At 41.1% G+C, this 19,953-nt stretch overlaps 1 protein-coding gene across 1 annotated transcript in view; it reads right to left on the bottom strand.

Annotated features, from left to right (window-relative positions):
- Positions 1-6,821: 6,821 nt before the first annotated feature.
- Positions 6,822-19,953, bottom strand: part of GXYLT2 (glucoside xylosyltransferase 2) — a 95,978-nt gene continuing 82,846 nt past the window's right edge. The window contains exons 6-7 of the mRNA XM_047779239.1: positions 16,120-16,292; positions 6,822-8,263 (exon numbers count right to left, since the gene is read on the bottom strand). Of these exons, the coding sequence (XP_047635195.1) occupies positions 8,081-8,263; positions 16,120-16,292 (356 nt within the window). The 3' untranslated portion in view covers positions 6,822-8,080. The remainder of the gene's footprint in view (positions 8,264-16,119; positions 16,293-19,953) is intronic.

Below are 19,953 nucleotides of genomic sequence, written 5' to 3'. Positions count from 1 at the left end.
CATCTGACTCAACCATGTCATTTTATGGGTAAGTAAATAAATCTCCAGGAAATTAAATAAACCACTATATTTTTAGCGAATGAGACTTGAGAGAATGGGTTATTATAACCCAGCAACCTGAATATTTGTAGGAGGAATAGATTTTGAGAACAACACTCAAATATAGTACATTATGAAGGTTCACTATAGGAACTGGTCCCAGTTCATGATGTAGCAGATTCACTTTATTTTGAATGAATATTTTTGAGCACCAGAAATTCTTTAGTCATTGAGTTAGGTGATGCACACAGAGGAGGGAACAAGATCAGCAAGGACTGTTCCCTCAAAGAATTTCATATCTAGTGAGGAAGGCAGTCAATAAACTAAGAGACTTACCCAAACAAGTACTGTTGCTGTTATAACACAGACTGCACAGAAAAAGTGGAGGATTGTGAGTGAATATAAGAGGGAGAACAGTCTTTATGTAGGCAGTAGTAAAGTATAGTAGAATTTCCCAGGTGAATTTCTAGGGTAAATGACTCCAAGCATGTGCAAAGCCCTTTGAGAAGAGGTTGGCTTCTCAAAGGAACAGAAAACAAACCACCATAAGTGAACAGTAGTGGAGTGAGGAAGGAGAACTCAATGAAGCCAGGGAGGTAGTAGGAGGTAGATACATGGGGACTTTCTGAGAACTTTGGAAAAGAGCTTGGAACTTATCCCAGGAGTAAACAGGAAAAAATGAGTAGCTTTACACAGGGTCAGGGTGGGCTATGGTTCAGAGAGGACCAGACTGAATGCAGAGTAATAAGAAAGGCATTAGAACAACAATCCAGGCCACGGAGGACAGCAACCCAGAGAGTAATGGAGAGTGGAGACAACAGGGATGATAAACTAAGGAGGCTGACACACTGAATATTTTGGAGTTAAGATATCCTGCACTAGTTTGAGTTGTTTGTGTTGTCACTTAAAATTTGAAGGGACTTATAGGACTGGTACCCGGAGTTGGGTTTTTCAGCGGGGGTGTGATGACTCAATGAGGGTGATGTGAAATCAGAGATGGGGAGGAGATGAGTAATGCTGAGGCTTCTAGGATAAGGCAGGGGACGGATGGTGGTGACATTTGCTGATTTATGGAAGAGTGAAGGAAGCGAAAGGGGAACATTATGAGATCATGATGAAGGACAGAACTACTGCTGAGCTATTTAAGAGCTAAAGGGCATGGTAGGAACCAACCAGAAACAGGATTGCTTTGGGAATGGTAAAACTATGGAAGCCAGAGATGCTCAAATTTTTCCACAAATGTTCCCCTAAAAAGACAAGGAGGGCAGAACTTTCACATGTGGACACTCTGACAGGTAAACATCTGACACCATGGCAGACTAATAAGTAAAAGTGACATTTTTTTCAATCTGATACTCTTTAAAAACCCATTAGCCATTAATTTAGTAGAGGTAACAAGGGCCACAAACAAGGAATTTTTAGAATTTCAAAAATTTCATATTTTTGTGTTTATTTCTCCATAGTCTATGAGGGATTGTCGGCCTTGTTCTTATAAATGGGAAGTCTGAAGGGCAAAGATGCTCAAAAAGGTCATCTGGGTCATACGCAGTCAGAAAACAGCAGAACTAGGATTTAAATGCTGTCTAAATATAGTAGATGAATTTTCTATCTTACGTAATAATTTGAGGTGGGCTCCCAGTTATTCCAGAAATCCATATCCAAATGCCTTAGCATTTTAAATGTTTTAAAACATAGGGAAAATTCAGTAGATGAACTGAGTACCTTCTGCTGATTTTAAAAAGAGTCTTGGGACTGGGGGGAAAAACCTTTATAAAGACTGAAAATACTTGGTACGTTATTTTTTTTGATGTTATTAGATAACAAGTCCAGCTCGATTTTGCTAAATAAAAAGGAAGGTGAGAACTGATTTCATATCTTCCAAATTTTCTTCATTGTATCTCAAACACCAAATACCTTTGAAACCAAATAACATTGTTTGTTTGCTTGTTTATGCAGCCACTCCTGTGGCATATGGAAGTTCTTAGGCCAGGGGTTGAATTGGAGCTGCAGATGCAGGTCTATACCACAGCCATGGCAACCAAGGATCCCAGCCATATCTGTGACCTATTCTGCAGCTTGCAGCAATTCTGGATACTTAACTCACTGAGCAAGGCCAGGGATCAAACCCACATCCTCACAAAGAAAACATCAGGTCCTTAACATGCTGAGCCACAATGAGAACTTCCCAAATAACATAATTCATAGTACAGTATTTTTATAAACAAAGAAGATTTTTAATGATTTTTTAAAAAGTTCGAGTTCCCGTCATGAGCAGCAGAAACGAATCCAACTAGGAACCACGAGGTTGCGGGTTCGATCCCTGGCCTTGCTCAGTGGGTCAAGGATCTGGCGTTGCCATGAGCTGTGGTGTAGGTTGCAGACACGGCTCGGATCCTGCGTTGCTGTGGCTGTGGCTGGCAGCTGTAGCTCCGATTAGACCCCTAGCCTGGGAATCTTCATACACTATGGGTGCAGCCCCCCCTCCCAAAAAAAAGCAAAAAAATAAAATAAAATAATAAGCTAAGCTACTTGCTAAATCAACTATCTCTTTAGCAGCCAGAAGGACTTAAATATTACTATTTAATATTATAAAATCTTAAACTTGAAATCTTATAAAATAAGCACACTCCTAAAATAACAGCAAAAGACAGGAATTTAAAAAAAACTTTTAATTAAAAAAAGTAAAAGAGATGGCATTTAAAAAGACAAGATAGTAATTAAGTCATAATACCATGTTCTTTTTAATTTGCTGTAATAATTCTTTTTCTTTAGTGTTCTTTCTTTTGCTCACTTCTTCCCAAAGAAAAGAATTACTAAAAAATAAAAGTTTTCCATCATAAAAATGCGTTCAGGTTCTCCTTGGGAGTTATAAACAACAGGTGCACTTTTCAGTGACAACACAAACATGTAAAACTGATGAAGCAGAAATTACATTTGATTCTTACATATTCATGCACGTGGTGATACAAACATAAGCACTTTATCTTAAAGCTCAAGAGAGTATTTCCAGTTTTGACCTGTAAAAATTTCTCTGTTTGCCAGTTTTAAAAACCAACATGGCAACTGTGAAATGATTTCACCCAAGGGGTCACTATGATCCTTCAACAAAGCACAACAAATAAAGCACAACAAACGCTGAGTATTTTTTTAAAAGGCTTGTGGTGTGTGTGTGTACATGTTGTGTGATTTTTTTAATTTTGGAAATTTCTCATCATAAAGATTTGACCTTAGGATCAGAACTCAATCTGCCGGCACAGGGATCCCAGGTGTCATGGCTCTGGCACTGATTCCAAGCATCTTGGTGCCCCTGGGAAGCTAACATCAAAGACAGGAAATGAAAGGCAAAAACAAAAAAAGATGAAGAAGAAGAGTTCCCTGGTGGTGCAGTGGGTTAAAGATCTGATGTTGTCACTGCAGTGGCCTGGGGTTGCTGCTGTGGCTCAGGTTTGATCATTGGCCCAGGTACTTTCACATGCTGTAGGTGCAGGTAAAAAAAGAAAAGAATGATGAAGATAAAAATGTAGGCGACATGCAGAAAAACATAAGGAAACTTGTTTACCATACTAATAAATGAAGACATAATGATTTTTACTCCCACAGCATGATACGTATTTCTAAATTCAATGTATTTCTTTTCTTTTTTTTTATAGATTTTTTTTTTTTTTTTGGTCTTTTTGCTATTTCTTTGGGCCGCTCCCGCGGCATATGGAGGTTCCCAGGCTAGGGGTTGAATCGGAGCTGTAGCCACCGGCCTACGCCAGAGCCACAGCAACGCAGGATCCAAGCCGCGTCTGCAACTTACACCACAGCTCACGGCAACGCCGGATCGTTAACCCACTGAAGCAAGGGCAGGGGCCGAACCCGCAACCTCATGATTCCTAGTCGGATTCGTTAACCACTGCGCCACGACGGGAACTCCTAAATTCAATGTATTTCTGAGTTCAGTCATGAAATCATGTTTTTGGTTTATCCTACACATGAAATTTATCTTTTTTTGTATAAGTATCATACAATATTTATACCTAATCCTGAATCTGTATGAATGCTGTGCTGTCTTTAGGGTGGGTTGCAGGGATTATTCCATTATTGGATCACTATTTTGTGACTGTGAATAAGGTTTTTTATGATTTACCTGCCATAAATTCCAATGAAATAAATACTCACCAACCTCTATGAGTCTGTATACATATCTATTTCAACAATAAATTCAGTAGAAGTCACAATAATTTGCAATGGAGGCACTGAATATGACAGACATTTCAAATACATAATTAAGCTTGGAGCAATATACCCTAAATTGTCATTTTGGAAGTTGAAGAACAACTTAAGATTCTTTAGCCAGTTAATTGTTCAAAAATTGGAATTTCCAATGTAAGTCACAATTTCAGAGATTTTTATTGGGGAGAAAACTCAGCGTGACAAATACGGTCAGCATTCTGAGTGACCATGCTATTGCCAGTCTCGACTGTCATGCACACAAAAATATTACCATATTTTGCTATTAGAAAGTATTCTTTCAGAGTTCCCATTGTGGCTCAGTGGGAGGATGCAGTTTCAATCCCTGGCTTTGCTTAGTGGGTTAAGAATCCAGCATTGCCATGAGCTGTTTTGTAGGTCTCAGATGTGGCTTGGATAGGCCCGTAGCTGCAGCTCCGATTCGACTCCTGGCCTGGAAACTTCCATATGCTACAGGTGTGGCCCTAAAAAAGGAAATTAAAAAAAAAAAAAAAAAAGAAAGTGTTCTTTCATTCTCCAATAGAACTCTGTAGTCAAGCATTAAACAAAATTTTAAAGGAAACAAGAAGAAGACAGGACAAGAGATAGGAGGACAGCAGAAACCCAGACCCAGGCTCAACCCATACAGATTCAATGTGCCACATGGGGCAACACAACCTTTGGCAAACTTTAGACCACAGACTGAATGTTTTAGGAGTCCACTGAATTTAAATTTGTGGTCATCATATTTCAAAGGTGCTAATGTAGTAGTTTTTTGAAAATTATCCAAGGCAGAGAAAATAATCCCTCGTGGTAACATCCTAACTACAGAAAACAATGAGCATGTTTGCAGTGGGGATTGGAAGATGAGATTTTTTTCTAAATTTTCTACCAAACTCACCTAACCTTTCAGGTTACAGCAAAGGAATTACAATGCAGAAAGCCATACCAAGTTCTAAGTTTTCACATGCTCATAATGCACTATTCTAGAATGTTCTAGAGTTTTAACACTGACCTTTGCTGGAAATTGTATTGTGCATCTTGAGGCCCAGAACCAATAGTTGAGAGTTATGGGTAAACAAGGCTGTCAGAAAAGGCACTGTTGTATTTCAAGTCTTTACAAACAGATTTTTTTGTCAGGACTTGCGAAAGCAGGAAAGGAACTTCTTTAGGTCTGTGAGCCACCAGGAGATCTGAGTGACATGTGTGGGGTTTACTGGCTATGTTGAACAAGTAGAAAGAAAACTTGAATGGAAGTCAGGGAATCATCTTATATTCTGGCTCCTCCATCAAAACTCTTTTTATGGGTGTATAGGATGCATTTTCCCCATCCAAAAGCCCATTCAGAAATTCTCCCACATGCATTAGATATAAAATAATGAGTGATGTCACCTTTAGTGGTGAAATAAGGAAACAAAATACAACAGCAAAGATGAGTTTCACATCATAATGGTAATTTCCCTTAACAAAAATAACAAACCACAGGCCACCCAACATATCAAAAGGAAAGTATGGGTTATTACTCAACCATTTTAGGTTTAAATTTGTTACTACCATAATGGTGCTACATATTAATATTGATTGACATTTACGTATTTTTTGGTAGTGCTGAGGTTTTCAAACATTTTTGCAAAGTAAGACATCTTTTGCTGCTATAGAATCTGATATCCTACCAGATTCAAATATATAGGATACCACATTTGCAATACCAAAATTAAAAAAAAACTCATTTTATACTTTCAGATCACTGTCTATATACGATGAAAAGTATTTAATATTTTTGTTTCCAAAAATTTCTCTGTAAAACAAGATGCATCTTGTACACATCTGTATGCCTTAAAAAACAGTAATTATATTGGATATATTTATTTCTTTGTGTTACAATTTCCTTATTTGCCTTGTGGAGATGATACAGGCCCCTACTAAGTTCACTTGGCTGTTGCAAACATCAAGATCATTTATGCAAAAGTTTTCTGAGATAAATCAAGCCTTACGCAAAATGCCCTTATGCTAAGAGTAGCTACATGAGCAACTAGAGCTTAACTTAGATCCCTTTGGGGAAAGAATATAGAACTTCCTCTACTGTAGCTAGGTGATAAGACCTGCCTTTTTCCTTGGCTAACAGCCAGATAACCCTAGAGAAGAAAAAAACATTTGAGAGAATTTTTGAAGGCTGGTAGGAAGTTGAATTTTCTTGCCAATGGAATCTGCTGAACTATGGATTTATACACATGATTTTCCAAGTTGGCCTTTAATTTCCACCTATTTTCCAAGAGTTTAAAGAGAGAAGGCCACAACTACTAAAGAGGTAAATTATTTTTGTTGGTAAACATAAAATCACATTATCAGGAGTTCCCGTCGTGGCGCAGTGGTTAACAAATCCAACTAGGAACCATGAGGTTGCGGGTTCGATCCCTGCCCTTGCTCAGTGGGTTAACGATCCGGTGTTGCCGTGAGCTATGTTGTAGGTCGCAGATGCGGCTCGGATTCTGCGTTGCTGTGGCTCTGGCATAGGCTGGTGGCTACAGCTCTGATTGGAGCCCTAGCCTGGGAACCTCCATGTGCTGTGGGAGCGGTCCAAGAAATAGCAAAAAGACAAAAAAAAAATCACATTATCACATCTCTTTGCTAAACAGACCTCTTTAGGTTTAACACAATTACTGAATTTCAGAAGCTGTGGCTGAATAGCCATTTCTTTTTTCCTTTTCTTTTCTTTCTTTTTTTGTCTTTTGTCTTTTTAGCGCCACATTCACAGCATATGGAAATTCCCAAGCTAGGGGTCGAATCAGAGCTGTAGCTGCATTCCTATGCCACAGCCACAGCAATACCAGATCCAAGCCAAGTCTGCAACCTACCCCACAGCCCATGGCAACACTGGATCCTTAACCCACTGAGCAAGGCCAAGGATCGAACCTGTGTTCTCATGGATACTAGTTGGGTTTGTTAACCACTGAGCCACAACAGGAACTCCTAATTATTTCTTATGACTTGGAAAATCTAAACAAATTTTTCTTAAAAAAACACCCCCCCCAATATGCTTCATCCTTTACCACTGCCCAATTAACTAAAATGTGATCCTCCCAGATTTTAAATAAAGTGCTGTAAATACAATCATTTTGTCTATATTTCTTATCTCTGACATAAAATTCTCAGAACAGGGACTGATGTTTACTTAGGCTACCTGTTTTAGATATATATTACGCTGGAGAAGACAACCAGCAGATAAATATAGAGGCAGGGAGAAGAAGGCTAAAAGGGACTACACTAAAAAAACAATCATTTCCCCTGGTTGAACAGGATTATAACTAATCTCACCTTGATTCTGGTCCACTGACCTATATATTCCTTATAAGTTTTAAAAATGTGTTTGTTTTACAACTATCATGTATTACTTTTATAACAAGGAAAGGGGGTAACACACACAAACCCCCAAAACGACAGCAAGGGTTGGGGGAACCGACTGCACAGAAAGAGTGCTGGATGAAATATGCCACGTCAGATGCCACTGACATTACGTCAGACATTTAGAAACTGGAAGGCTCACAAGAGTTCCTTTTCACAGCTAGCTCAACCTGCTGCAACAATGTTAAAGAGCAACAAGGTCATTAAAAAAAAAAAAAAGACAAAGAAAGAGATAAATAGCATTTGAGAAAAAAAATTAAAACATTTCCTTTTAGGGGCAACTAATTCAGCAACATTTAACAAGGCTTTTTAAAGTTAACTTTCATAGAGCACCATGAAATATTCAGGTAAAAGAGATCCAGGCAGCTTGAAGGTATTTCCTCCTTGGTGAGATGCCTAATTGCCTTGCAACAATGTGAATTACTCAGTGCATCTGGTTGGGGCCCACACGGATGATGACATGTTTCTCATAAGCCCTCTTCATGGTTTTCTCAATTTGCTTCAGAAAAACTTGTGGGATTCGTCCACACAAAGTGTGCACAGTCTCCAAAAACTTCAGCTGAAGAGGGTAATACATGGATTGAAAGAGATTGTCTTGAAAAGGAAACTGAAAGGTGATATAAAAAAAAGAAAAAAGAGAAAATTTATTTTTAGTTACTGAAACACCAATTAAAATGCAAATAACTTTTACTGAGAAATGACAGGGAATTACAGCAAACATGCAGGCACAAGTTGTTTTGTTTTTGTTTTTGTTTTTGTTTTTAGGGCCACACCTACAGCATATGGAAGTTCCCAGGCTAGGGGTTAAATTGGAGTTGCAGCTACCAGTCTACACCACAGTCATAGATAGCCACAGCCAACGCTGAATTCAAGTTACATCTGCAACCTACACCACAGCTTGCAGCAACGTGGGATCCTTAACCCATTGATCAAGGCAGGAATCGAACACTGAATCCTCACGGACACTATGTTAGGTTCTTAACTCACTGAGCCACAATGGGAACTCTGGTATGTTGTTTTTGTTTTTGTTTGCCACACCCAGGGCATGCAGAAGTTCAGGCCTGAGATCAAACCTGCACATCAAGAGTGACTCAAGCCACTACAGTGACAATGCCTAATACTGAACCCACTGAGTGACATGGAAACTCCAGGTTGGTAAGTTCTTAAAGCAGAAATGACCTCTGAGTGCTGAGGTTCAAACACTGATTCAATCCTATGCAACCCCAGTTAGTCACTTACCCTTTTGGTACCTCAGTTTCTTTCCTTTTTAAAATTAAAAAAAAAAAAAAAAGATAATTCAGTTGAGTTTTAAAAGCTCTTAAAATATAAAAGTATTATCTCCCAGGACAGGATATTCTACATATAGCATGAGTATATATAGAAGGAGTAGAAGCAAGACTCACATAGATACTTGAAAATCTATGACAGTAAAACACTGAATTCTTCATACTTTTTGCACTTTGTAGCAATCTTAAAGAAGAAATGATGGTAATGTCACGAAGTCTAGAGTTTAACACTACTAGTAAAACATATCATTACCGTACTTTAATAGTTCAGGTGCCAAATATTGGTGGTTGGTTTTTTCCCCAATTAATAATGAGCTTTTTTTAAAAATTACAGACTGTGATTATGAGTTTCTATGAGGAAGATAATCACAGAGATAAATTGCCATTCCTATCACATCCTACACATTCCATCTTGATACTACTTACTATCAAGATACTTACCACTGTTGATATTAACCTGATCATCTCATTGAGGTAGTTTGTCAGACTTTTCAAAAAAATTAGCTTTTGTCAGCTTTCAGAAAAATTAGTTTCTCAGCTTTTTAAAAAAATTACCTTGGGGGGTTTCCGTTGTGGTGCAGCAGAAACAAATCTGACTAGGAACCGTGAGGTTTCGGGTTTAATCCCTGACCTTGCTCAGTGGGTTAAGGGTCTGGCGTTGCCATTGCCTGTGGTGTAGGCCAGCATCTGTAGCTCCGATTTGACCCCTGGCCTAGGAACCTCCACATGCCACAGGTATGGCCCCCCATCTCCAAAAAAAAAGGCAAAAAAAATCACTTTGTTTTCCTATGGAGTGTGTGCGTATTTTCCAAAATAAATCTTTCAGATCACCTAGTTATAAGCGTGAATCAAAGTTTGGTTGAAACTATCACAATTCTGTTGAAAGGGAAAAGGGCTAGAGTAGGTCAAGTCAAGGATTCATTGTTGGCAAAGATATTTTAAACAGTAAGACTAGAGAAAAAAAAAGGAAAATAAGAATGACGAAAAGTCAGTATACTACTGCTTGACAGCATAGTGGGTGTCTAGAATTTTCTAGGATTTTTTTTTTTGCTTAAATATTACTGTGATTTATTGTATAATAAGTCTATATATTCATTTTTAAAACTCTATCTTTTATAAAATAAATATTGTGTTTTTGCCCTGCTGTCATAACTCATTGTGTCTAGCTGGTCCATAACTAGTTGAAGGCAAGTTTCTTAAAAATCAATATTTTTCTCTTTTTTATTGTGTCAGGAAATCAGTCATCCCTTTCAATCTAAATACTTCTGCACTTCTTTAGATTTTGAACTTTTCTTTTTTATTTGAAATTTGAAAATTCCATTTAAGTTTTTTTCTATTTTCTTTTGTATCTTCAAATCTTGCCGTCTTTAAGCTTAGTTTTCCAGAACTCTTAATCCCTTTAAAGTTCATCAGAAATACTGCTTAAGCATGTTTATCAGAAATGTAAATTTCTTCCCAGAAGGAGATTATACATTATGTAATGCAGAAAAGGTTCTGTCCGAGACCATGTTTGGGACACTTTGTTTCATAGTACAGTTGAGACCAATGATAAGCTTCTTTTCACTACTGTATCCCCAGTGACAGGAATAGACTAGGTCAAAACCTTGGAGTCATTTTTTTTTTTTTTCCCTTTTAGGGCTGACCCAGGCTACTGGTCAAATGGGAGCTGCAGCTGTGTCTGCAACATACACCACAGCTCATGGCAACACCAATGAGCAAGGCCAGGGATTGAACCCATTTCCTCATGGATACTAGTCGGTTCATTACCACTCAGTCACAGCGGGAACTCCTGGAGTCATTCTTAATTCTTGCCTTATACAACGTAACCTGAGTATGGCATTTCCTCCCATCTTTCCGAGAGCACACAAGTGCATGCTAGTCCCATCTCTCACCTGGATGGTTGCAATGAGTCTCATAAACAGTCTTTGTGCTTTTACTCTTGCACCCCTGCCGCCAAGTTACCAAGGACCTATTTTTATTTTTATTTTTTTGGTCTTTTTGTCTTGTTGTTGTTGTTGTTGTTGTTGCTATTTCTTGGGCCACTCCCACGGCATATGGAGGTTCCCAGGCTAGGGGTTGAATCGGAGCTGTAGCCACAGGCCTACGCCAGAGCCACAGCAACGCGGGATCCGAGCCGCGTCTGCAACCTACACCACAGCTCACGGCAACGCCGGATTGTTAACCTGAGCAAGGGCAGGGACCGAACCCGCAACCTCATGGTTCCTAGTCGGATTCGTTAACCACTGCGCCACGACGGGAACTCCCAAGGACCTATTTTTAAAGCATAAATCAGACCATATCATTTTCCTCCAGGGGCTTCCCAGAGCAATTAGAATAAGACTCCAGGAGTTCCCACTGTGGTTCAGTGGGTTAAGGACCCGTCACAGTCTCCATGAGAATGAGGGTTCAATCCCTGGCTTTGCTCAGTGGGTTAAGGATCTGGCATTGCCAAAAGCTGCAGCGTAGGTCACAGATGTGGTTTAGATCCAGCATTGCTGTGGATATGGCATAGACCAGCAGCTGTAGCTCTGATTTGACTCCTAGCCTGGGAATTTCCATATGCTGCAGATGCAAGAGTAAAAGGAAAAAGAAAGAAAAAATAAAAAAAAAAAAGAAAGAAAGAAAGAAAAGAGGGAAAAAAAAGATTCCAACTCTTGTCCCCAAGGATCAGTGTGACCTGGCCCTCTCCACTGCATCTCCTCTTCTCTCCCCTTTTCTAGTCCTTCTGGTCACAGGGGCCTCTCCTCTGTCTTGGGCACACAGCTTATTGCTACCTCAGGGACTTTTCCTGGGTTATTTCTTCCACTTAGCAGGCTCTCCCCCGAGGTTTCCCTGGGGAGGTGCCTCCAGGGATCAAGGATCAGGCTGGCAGAGGCATCCCTAACCTGAGCTTGTGAATATTGGTCTCTGGCTGGGACTTGGCCTGTCACCTGCCCTGGTTCCCTTCATGCCTTGACTTCACTTGGTTCTTGGATTATGTGAGTGCTGTCTGGCTTCCTCCACCCAGAATACACCCTTCATGAGGACTGCGCTTTTTCAGTTTTGCTGACTTCTGAGTTCCAAGAACCAAAAATCGTTCCTGCATAAAATAGGATTTCCTCGGACTTATCATCGTGGCTCAGTGGTTAACGAACCCGACTAGTATCCATAAGAACTCGGGTTCACTCCCTGGCCTTGCTCAGTGGGTCAAGGTCTGGCATTGCCTTGAGCTGTGGTGTAGGTTGCAGAGCGATTTGGATACCACATTGCTGTGGCTGTGGTGTAGGCCAGCAGCTACAGCTATGATTCGACCCCAAGCCTGGAAACCACCATATGCCACAGTGCGGCTCAAAAAAAAAAAAAAAAAAAAAAAGGAAAAGAAAAGAAAAGAAAAAATAGCTTCTCCTGAGATGATTACTGAAAGATTTACTGACAGAATGTCTGCCTGGTAGATGACTTTCCTTTACAGAATCATACGTACAAGGTTAGTGTGTGTGTGTGTGTGTGTGTGTGTGTGTGAAGGGGGGGAGGAAAGAGAAAGGGAGAAGTGAGAAGGGAAGGAAAGAAGGAAGAGGAAGAAGAGGAATTATTTTCAGAGAGACAAAGGAAGAAAGACATATATTAGTGAAAGAAAGAGAGAAAAAAATAGAGAGAGGAAGAGAGAGAGCAAGTGAGAAAATGTGGACAAGGTAGAGGAAAAACTGTGAAACTGTTACCATCCAAACAACTTCTACTAATTACTGAGCACAACTCTGTTAGGTAAGTTGTACTTAAAAGTGTAAAAACCAGAGTTCCTGTTGTGGCGTGCCAGAAACGAATCCGACTAGTATCCATGAGAACACAGGTTTGATCCCTGGCCTTACTCAGTGGGATGGGATCTAGTGTTGCTGTGGCTGTGGCTGGCAGCTGCAGCTCAATTTGACCCTTAGCTTGGGAACTTCCACATGCTGCAGGTGTGGCCCTAAAAAAAGCAAAAAAAAAAAAAAAAAGAGAGAGAGAGAGAGAGGCAAGGCGGGAAAAAAAAAGTGTAAAAACCATCATTTTCTTGAATTCTCACAAAGCTTTTTATGAAGTAGATAATATCATTATCTCCATTGCACACATGAGGAAAAAAGCTCAGTAAGGCAAGAACACAGAGTTAATGACTATTCACCAGAAAGTGACAAAATTGGAACCTGAACCCAGGTCTGTCAACGCCCCATGGCAAGTCCTGACCCCACTACACTATGGTGCCCAGTGGTGAGTGGGGAAATACAACTTTCATGATACAGTCTGTCTATATGTACTCACATTTCAGGATGGGGTTAGTGATGCTTCTGACTGACATGCTTGAATGAAAATCGTCTTTTTAGGACCAACTGAGGAAAGTCAGTGAGTGTATTAGGCAGGATAATTTATGAAACTGTTTTTTGGCTGTCTTTCTGATCCACCCAGAAAACAAACAAGATGGACTGTAACTCAAGAACCAGAGTTGCTCAATCCCAGGTCAGGCTGACAGATCACAGAGCAACCTGGACTGTGGTTCTGATGTCCGCGTCTGCATACTTACTTAACTTCCACAGGTACTCCTAGAGGGGTTTGTTCCTGGGGCCAGCGTTTGAATATCTGTGATAGAATTAGTAAGTACAGAACAGATTTTCTGTGTAATTAAATCACCTGGCCTTTGAGAACCAATAGGAGGAAACTTAGGGGAAGAAAGAGGTGTTAGCTTACAGGCACTTGAAACTCTACCCCGGCAAAGAAGACAATTCACTGGGATTTTCTTTAGCAAAATGTATTACGAGAAGTTCCCTTTGTGGCTCAGTGGGTTAAGGACCCCACGTTCTCTATGTGAGGATATGGGTTCTATCCTTGGCCCTGTTCAGTGGGTTAAGGATCTGGTGTTGCTGCAAGCTGTGGTGTGGGTCGCAGATACAGCCTGGACCCTGCATTGCTGTGGCTGTGACGCAGGCCAGCAGCTGCAGCTTCGATTTGACCCATAGCCTGGGAACCTTCATATGCCGCAGGTGTGGCTGTAAAAAAAAAAAAAGTTGTGTTACTATGCTGCAGGACTCAGCCCCCCCTCACTCCTGATAAAGCCTGTTCATGAATCATAAGGGTTCAAGAAAAAACACTCTTAATAAAATACGCATGTTCTAGGTCAGGGGTTGGCAAACTTTTTCTGTACAGAGCTTAATTGTAAATATTTCAGTCTTTGTTAGTCACACAGTCTGTCACAGTCACTCATCTCTGCCGTTGAAGCACAAAAGTGGCCATGGACAACATATACAGGAACAATTGTAGCTGTGTCCCGATAAGACTGTATTTAGGAATGGTGAAAGCTGAATGTCAGAAAACTTCCTCTTATTATGAAACATTCTTCTTTTCATTTTTATCCAACTATTTAGGAAAATGTTTTGAGTTCCCATCGTGGCTCATAGGAGACGAATCCAACCAGGAACTATGAGGTTGTGGATTCGATCCCTGGCCTTGCTCAGTGGGTTAAGGATCCAGCGTTGCTGTGAGCGGTGGTGTAGGTCTCAGATACGGCTCAGACCTGGCATTGCTGTGGCTGTGGCATGTAGGCTGGGAGATAGAGTTCCAATTGGACCCCTAGCCTGGGAACCTCCATATGCAGCGGGTGCCACTCTAAAAATACAATAATGATAATAATAATAATAATAATAAGAGTTCCATCGTGGCTCAGTGGTTAATGAATCCAACTAGGAACCATGAGGTTGCAGGTTCAATCCCTGGCCTTGCTCAGTGGGTCAAGGATCCAGCGTTGCTGGGAGCTGTGGTGTAGGTTTCAAACACGGCTTGGATCTGGCGTTGCTGTGACTCTGATGTAGCCTGGTGCCTAGAGCTCTGATTAGACCCCTAGCCTGGGAACCTCCAATGCTGCAGGTGTGGCCCTAGAAAAGACAAAAAAAAAAAAAAAAAAAGAAAGAAACTATTCTTAGCCTACAGATCTTGCAAAAACAGGCCAGATTTGGCCCAAGTTGGCTGACTCCTATACTCTATGTTTTGGAATGACTGTTTCAAGAGGAAAATCTCTGAAAGTAGCTGTTGCTGGTCCTCCCTCTGCCATCTCAAGGTGAAAGGCCATTTGGAAAGCACTGTTTCCCAAAGTGAGGAATGCAGTACTATGGGGCAGTACCTGGCATAGTACTAGGTGGTGGACCACAAAGCCAGGTCCTTTCAATCTTCCCATTCACTGCAAGATAACGGTTCACAGAGGGCTTTAACTTTTCCTTATTTCTCACTAACCAATCTCTTCAAGGTAGTAAAAGGGGGCCTCAGTTCCAGACCAAATTGCATCTTTATCCTTAACCAGAAGCAACTGCAAGGTTTCCTGGCAGGTCTGGAGTAGGGGGAGGGGAGGAGAAGCTGCCCTCCCCAATCCAGATTTGGTGCCCAGGCACTGAGCTATAATAGTTTTCTTGAGAGAGCTGCAGTCAAGGACTCAGACCCTCCACCCCATATCTGCATCCTGGTCCTAGGCACTTCTATTTTGAGGTCTCCTTTGGAAGGGGGGTTATACCTTTCTCCTCCTTCCATCTTCCTCCTTCTTCCTCTTCCCCCTGGTTCATGGGTCCATAAAGATGCAGAAGTTTTTGTTCAGGAGATATTCCTGCCTCTGTGTTGCAGCCACTTGACCCTGCCCAGCATCCTTTGGCCCATAAAAATGGACCACTGGGAGCTAGTGCTTGGCTTGCCTCTCGCTTGTACTGTTACACTCCAGAAACAGACCTGATGGTTACTTTGGTTTGGCTCCTTGTCCTAACTGACCATCCCAACACCTGTGTGTTTGGCAGGGTGGAGCTGGCAACCAGGAAACACACTTAGCTTGAGCTGAAGAATATCGTTTTATGTGTATTGTAGAATTTATACCCTAACTTATGACCCTTTATTATGACAACTGGCACAGGTGGGTTTTTTTTTTTTTTTCTGACATGAAATTTCCTTCTTTCAAACAAGTGAACTTGTTTGGGGGGAAAATGGTGACTTCCTTGGAAATATTAAGTCAAGAGCGGACAAAGTAGAGTATGAGGTGGTAGTGAAAAGAGTAACACAGAGTGCCTGAGGTGGGGGACAACTGGTAGAACTCAAAGCTTCTGGGGAATATTTTCGGCTTTCAAATGGACAGTGACCAAAGCACCGGCACAGCTTCTCATGATAGACACTTTCTGCTGAACTGGTGTGAGAAGACACTTACATCCCGGATTGCTTCATAGAGTGCTTTGAAAGTCGGCTGCTTCTCATCATGGTAGACGCCTCGGTTACCATGCAGGACGGACACACCTTCCTGCTCAGCCTCTCTGCAGTTGCTCCCGTACATGCAGTGATCAGGACGGTAGTTCCACTGGCAGGGGAACACGTAGAGACACTCTGGGGAGGGGGGGGTGCGTGGGGACAAGAGAAAGACATGTGCACAGTCAGCACCAAGGATGAAATCAGTGTTTCCATCAACTGCATACCACATGGTATTTCAAAGCATGAGAGTGTGATCGTGACTCATATCCCACATTTCACCACCTTTGTCAATATTCTGAGGTCAGGCATTGAGGGGGCACCCATTAGTGCGGTTGGAAGTTTCGCCCCAAAGAAGAGGGCAGTAGAGCATCTTGGACAAGAAGGCAAACAAGGGCAGCAGACAATTGGAGTCAGAATCCCAACTCTGCCACTTAAAAACAGTGCAACCAAGGCGCAGTGACTTAACTGCCCTGTGCTTCAGTTTCCGCACCTGCAAGAGGAACATAATAGGATCTTCCTCTTACTTTGATGATTCAGTTTTTTAAAAGCGCTTATAAAATGTATATGAGAATGTCAAGCACATAGTGGTGGCCAGCAGTGCTAACAGTTATAATCAACTCTTTGGAGAAGTTCTGTGCAATGAATTTTAGAGTCAAGGTTGAAGCAAAGTTTCCTTTTTGGATTAAAAACCAACCAACCAACAGGAGTTCTTGTCCTGGTGCAGTGGAAATGAATCCGACTAGGAACCATTTGCAGGTTCAATCCCTGGCCTCACTCAGTGGATTAAGGATTCGGCATTGCTGTGAGCTGTGGTGTAGGTTATAGACACGGCTTGGATCTGGCATTGCTGTGGCTGTGGCATAGGCCAGCAGCGACAGCTCCAATTAGACCCTAGCCTGGGAACCTCCATATGCTGTGGGTGTGGCCATCAAAAATACAAAAAGACAAAAACAAAAAACAACAACAAAAACAAAAGAAAAAAACAACAAACAAAATATTACAATAGTGAAGGGGGAAAAAACAACAGAAAAGCAAAACAAGGAGTTCCCTGGTGGCTCAGAGGGTTACGGATCTGGTGTTGTCAATACTATGGCTCCAGTCAACGTTGTGGTCTGGGTTTGATTTCTGAACCAGGAACTTCCACATGCTAAGGGTGTGACCTAAAATAAAGAAAAGCAAAACCAAAAAAAGTCTCCAAATCAAGGTAACAGTGTGAAAATATACACAGTGGGTGAGCATGTGCACATGCATACTTGTGTGTATTTACATCTCTAATCCTGTGGTTCTTAGACAAGGATGATGCAACCCCAGTCTTCTGGGACCACTTGGCAGTGTTTGAAGGGAGACAATGCTTATCATACATAAGGAGGGTGCTACTGGCATCCAGTGTGGGTAGAGACCAGGGATCAGGAAACATCCTTCAGTGAAGAGCACAGCCCCCACAACAGTAGTAGTGCCAAGGTCGAGAAACTCTGCTCTAACCCTGTTGGACTTGGTAAATCTCCTCTTGGTGACTAGGAATATAAAATTAACAGTAAGTTCATAACCCCTGAGTTCCCTGGCTCCTCCTTCCAGATGCCTTTTAAAGGGCCAGGTCTAGAGGAGGATGAACCAGAGCTCTTTGCAAATATGTGTCACTGATCATGAGCAACGCCCCCATGTGAAAGCACAGGATTAGAGCAAATCAATTACCCCTGTCAGAAAGGCAATATAAAGACACACATTTTGGTTGAGTTGATGGCATCTCCTTCTCATGGAAAGGTCGAGGGCTCGGGGGTTATTTACAGAAAGCTTCAAGCTGGAAAGCAAAGGATCAAGACAACACTACACCTCCCTTCTGGCAGATGGTGTGAACTTACACACTACTGTGACATTCAGGCACCCTCTAATTCCTAACTGTTCGCAACACACTATGAGATTGTCCTTTCTTCAGGACAACCCCATTCCACCATGAGGTTTCTCTTACTTGCATTCACCTTCATGCTAGCACTTACATAATCCATAGCCAGGAGGGCGTCCTGCTCATCCCGGAGTCATACTATGAAGATGTGAATCCCAGCCGCTGTATTTGCTGTGTGATTTTTTTACATTTCAGTGCAGAGGGTGGATGTGAGGATAACAGGAGTTAAAATATCTAAACGTGCTCATGTGCTTCTGAACTGTGACCTGACCTCAGCCCAACAGCTGCTTCTTAAATTTGTTTTTTTAATTTTTAAAGTGTAGTTGATTTACAATGTTGAGTCAATTTCTGCTGTACAGCATAATGCCCCAGTCATACACATATATATACTCTTTTTCTCATATTATCTTCCATGATGTTCTATCCCAAGAGACTGGATATAGTTCTCTTTGCTGTATAGGACCTCATTGCTTTTCCATTCTAAATGTAATAGTTTAGATTAACCTAAACTTCCTGTCCATCTCACTTCCTCCCACCCGCCCCCCACAGCCACAAGTCTGTTCTCCATGTCTATGATCTGTTTCTGTTTTGTAGATAGGACTCATTTGTGCCACATTTTAGATTGTATATGTAAGTGATACCATATGGTATCTGGCTTTTTCTTTCTGACTTACTTCATCTAATAAGAGAATCTCTAGTTATATACATGTTGCTGCAAATAGCATTATTTCATTCTTTTTAATGGCTGAGTAGTACTCCATTGAACATACGTAGCTCATCTTCTTAATCCATTCATTTGTGAATGGACATTTAGGTGGTTTCCAAGTCTTGGCCATTGTGAATAGTGCTGTAATGAACACAGGGGTGCATGTACTTTTTGAATTGTAATCTTATCCAGATAGATGCCCAAGAGTGTGATTACTGAATCACGTGATAGTTCTACATTCAATTTTCTGAGGAACCTCCAGACTGTTTTCGATAGTGGTTGTGCCACCAACAGTGTAGGAGGGTTGCTTTTTTGCCCTACCCTCTCTAGCATTTGTCTTTTGGAAGAGCTGCCTTTTTTAAACACAGTGAGTCACTTCATGCCTTTCTAATGCCTGCCTGGCATTATGCATTTGAGAATCATTAGGTACCTGATAATGTTCTCTGCTGAAAGAATTGCCCTAGACTCCATCTCTGTTTTTGTATACACAGTGATTGATGGAATCAACAAATATTTATCTAGTGTCTACTCTGTACAGATCCTGCCTTCATGGTGTTTAAGATTGGTGATGAAGGTTTTTTATCTCTTCCTGAAGCGATCCCACCACCAAAGGAAAACTGTCCTCTTTTTGCACTCTCCTTAGAGGAGTAAGCCCAGTGAGGGCATCACTCTAAGGCAGAAGATGAAACAGAAAGGCTTGGGACTAAGAAGATGTGATACATATATATTATGGAATACTACTCAGCCATAAAAAAGAATGAAATAATGCTATTTGCAGCAATATGGATGCAGCTAGAGATTCTCAAACTAAGTGAAGTCAGAAAGAGAAAGACAAATACCATATGATGTTAATTACATATGGAATCTAAAATATGGCACAAATGATCCTATCCACAAAATAGAAACAGACTCATAGACATAGAGAACAGACTTGTGGTTGCCAGGAGGGAGGGGAGAGGAAGTGGGATGGACAGGGAGTTTTGGGTTGGCAGATACAAACCATTACATTTAGAATGGATAAGCAATGAGGTCCTACCGTATTATACAGGGAACTATATCCAGTCTCTTGGGGTAGAATATCATGGAAGGTAATATGAGACAAAGAGTGTATATATGTGTATGACTGGGTCACTATGCTGTACAGCAGAAACCACACAAGACTGTAAATCAACTATAACACTCTAATAATA

The sequence above is a fragment of the Phacochoerus africanus genome, chromosome 1 (genome assembly GCF_016906955.1).
Source record: "Phacochoerus africanus isolate WHEZ1 chromosome 1, ROS_Pafr_v1, whole genome shotgun sequence".
NCBI lineage: Eukaryota > Metazoa > Chordata > Mammalia > Artiodactyla > Suidae > Phacochoerus > Phacochoerus africanus.
The sequence above is the reverse complement of the archived record's forward strand: the minus strand, read 5'-3'. Positions and strand labels throughout refer to the sequence as shown.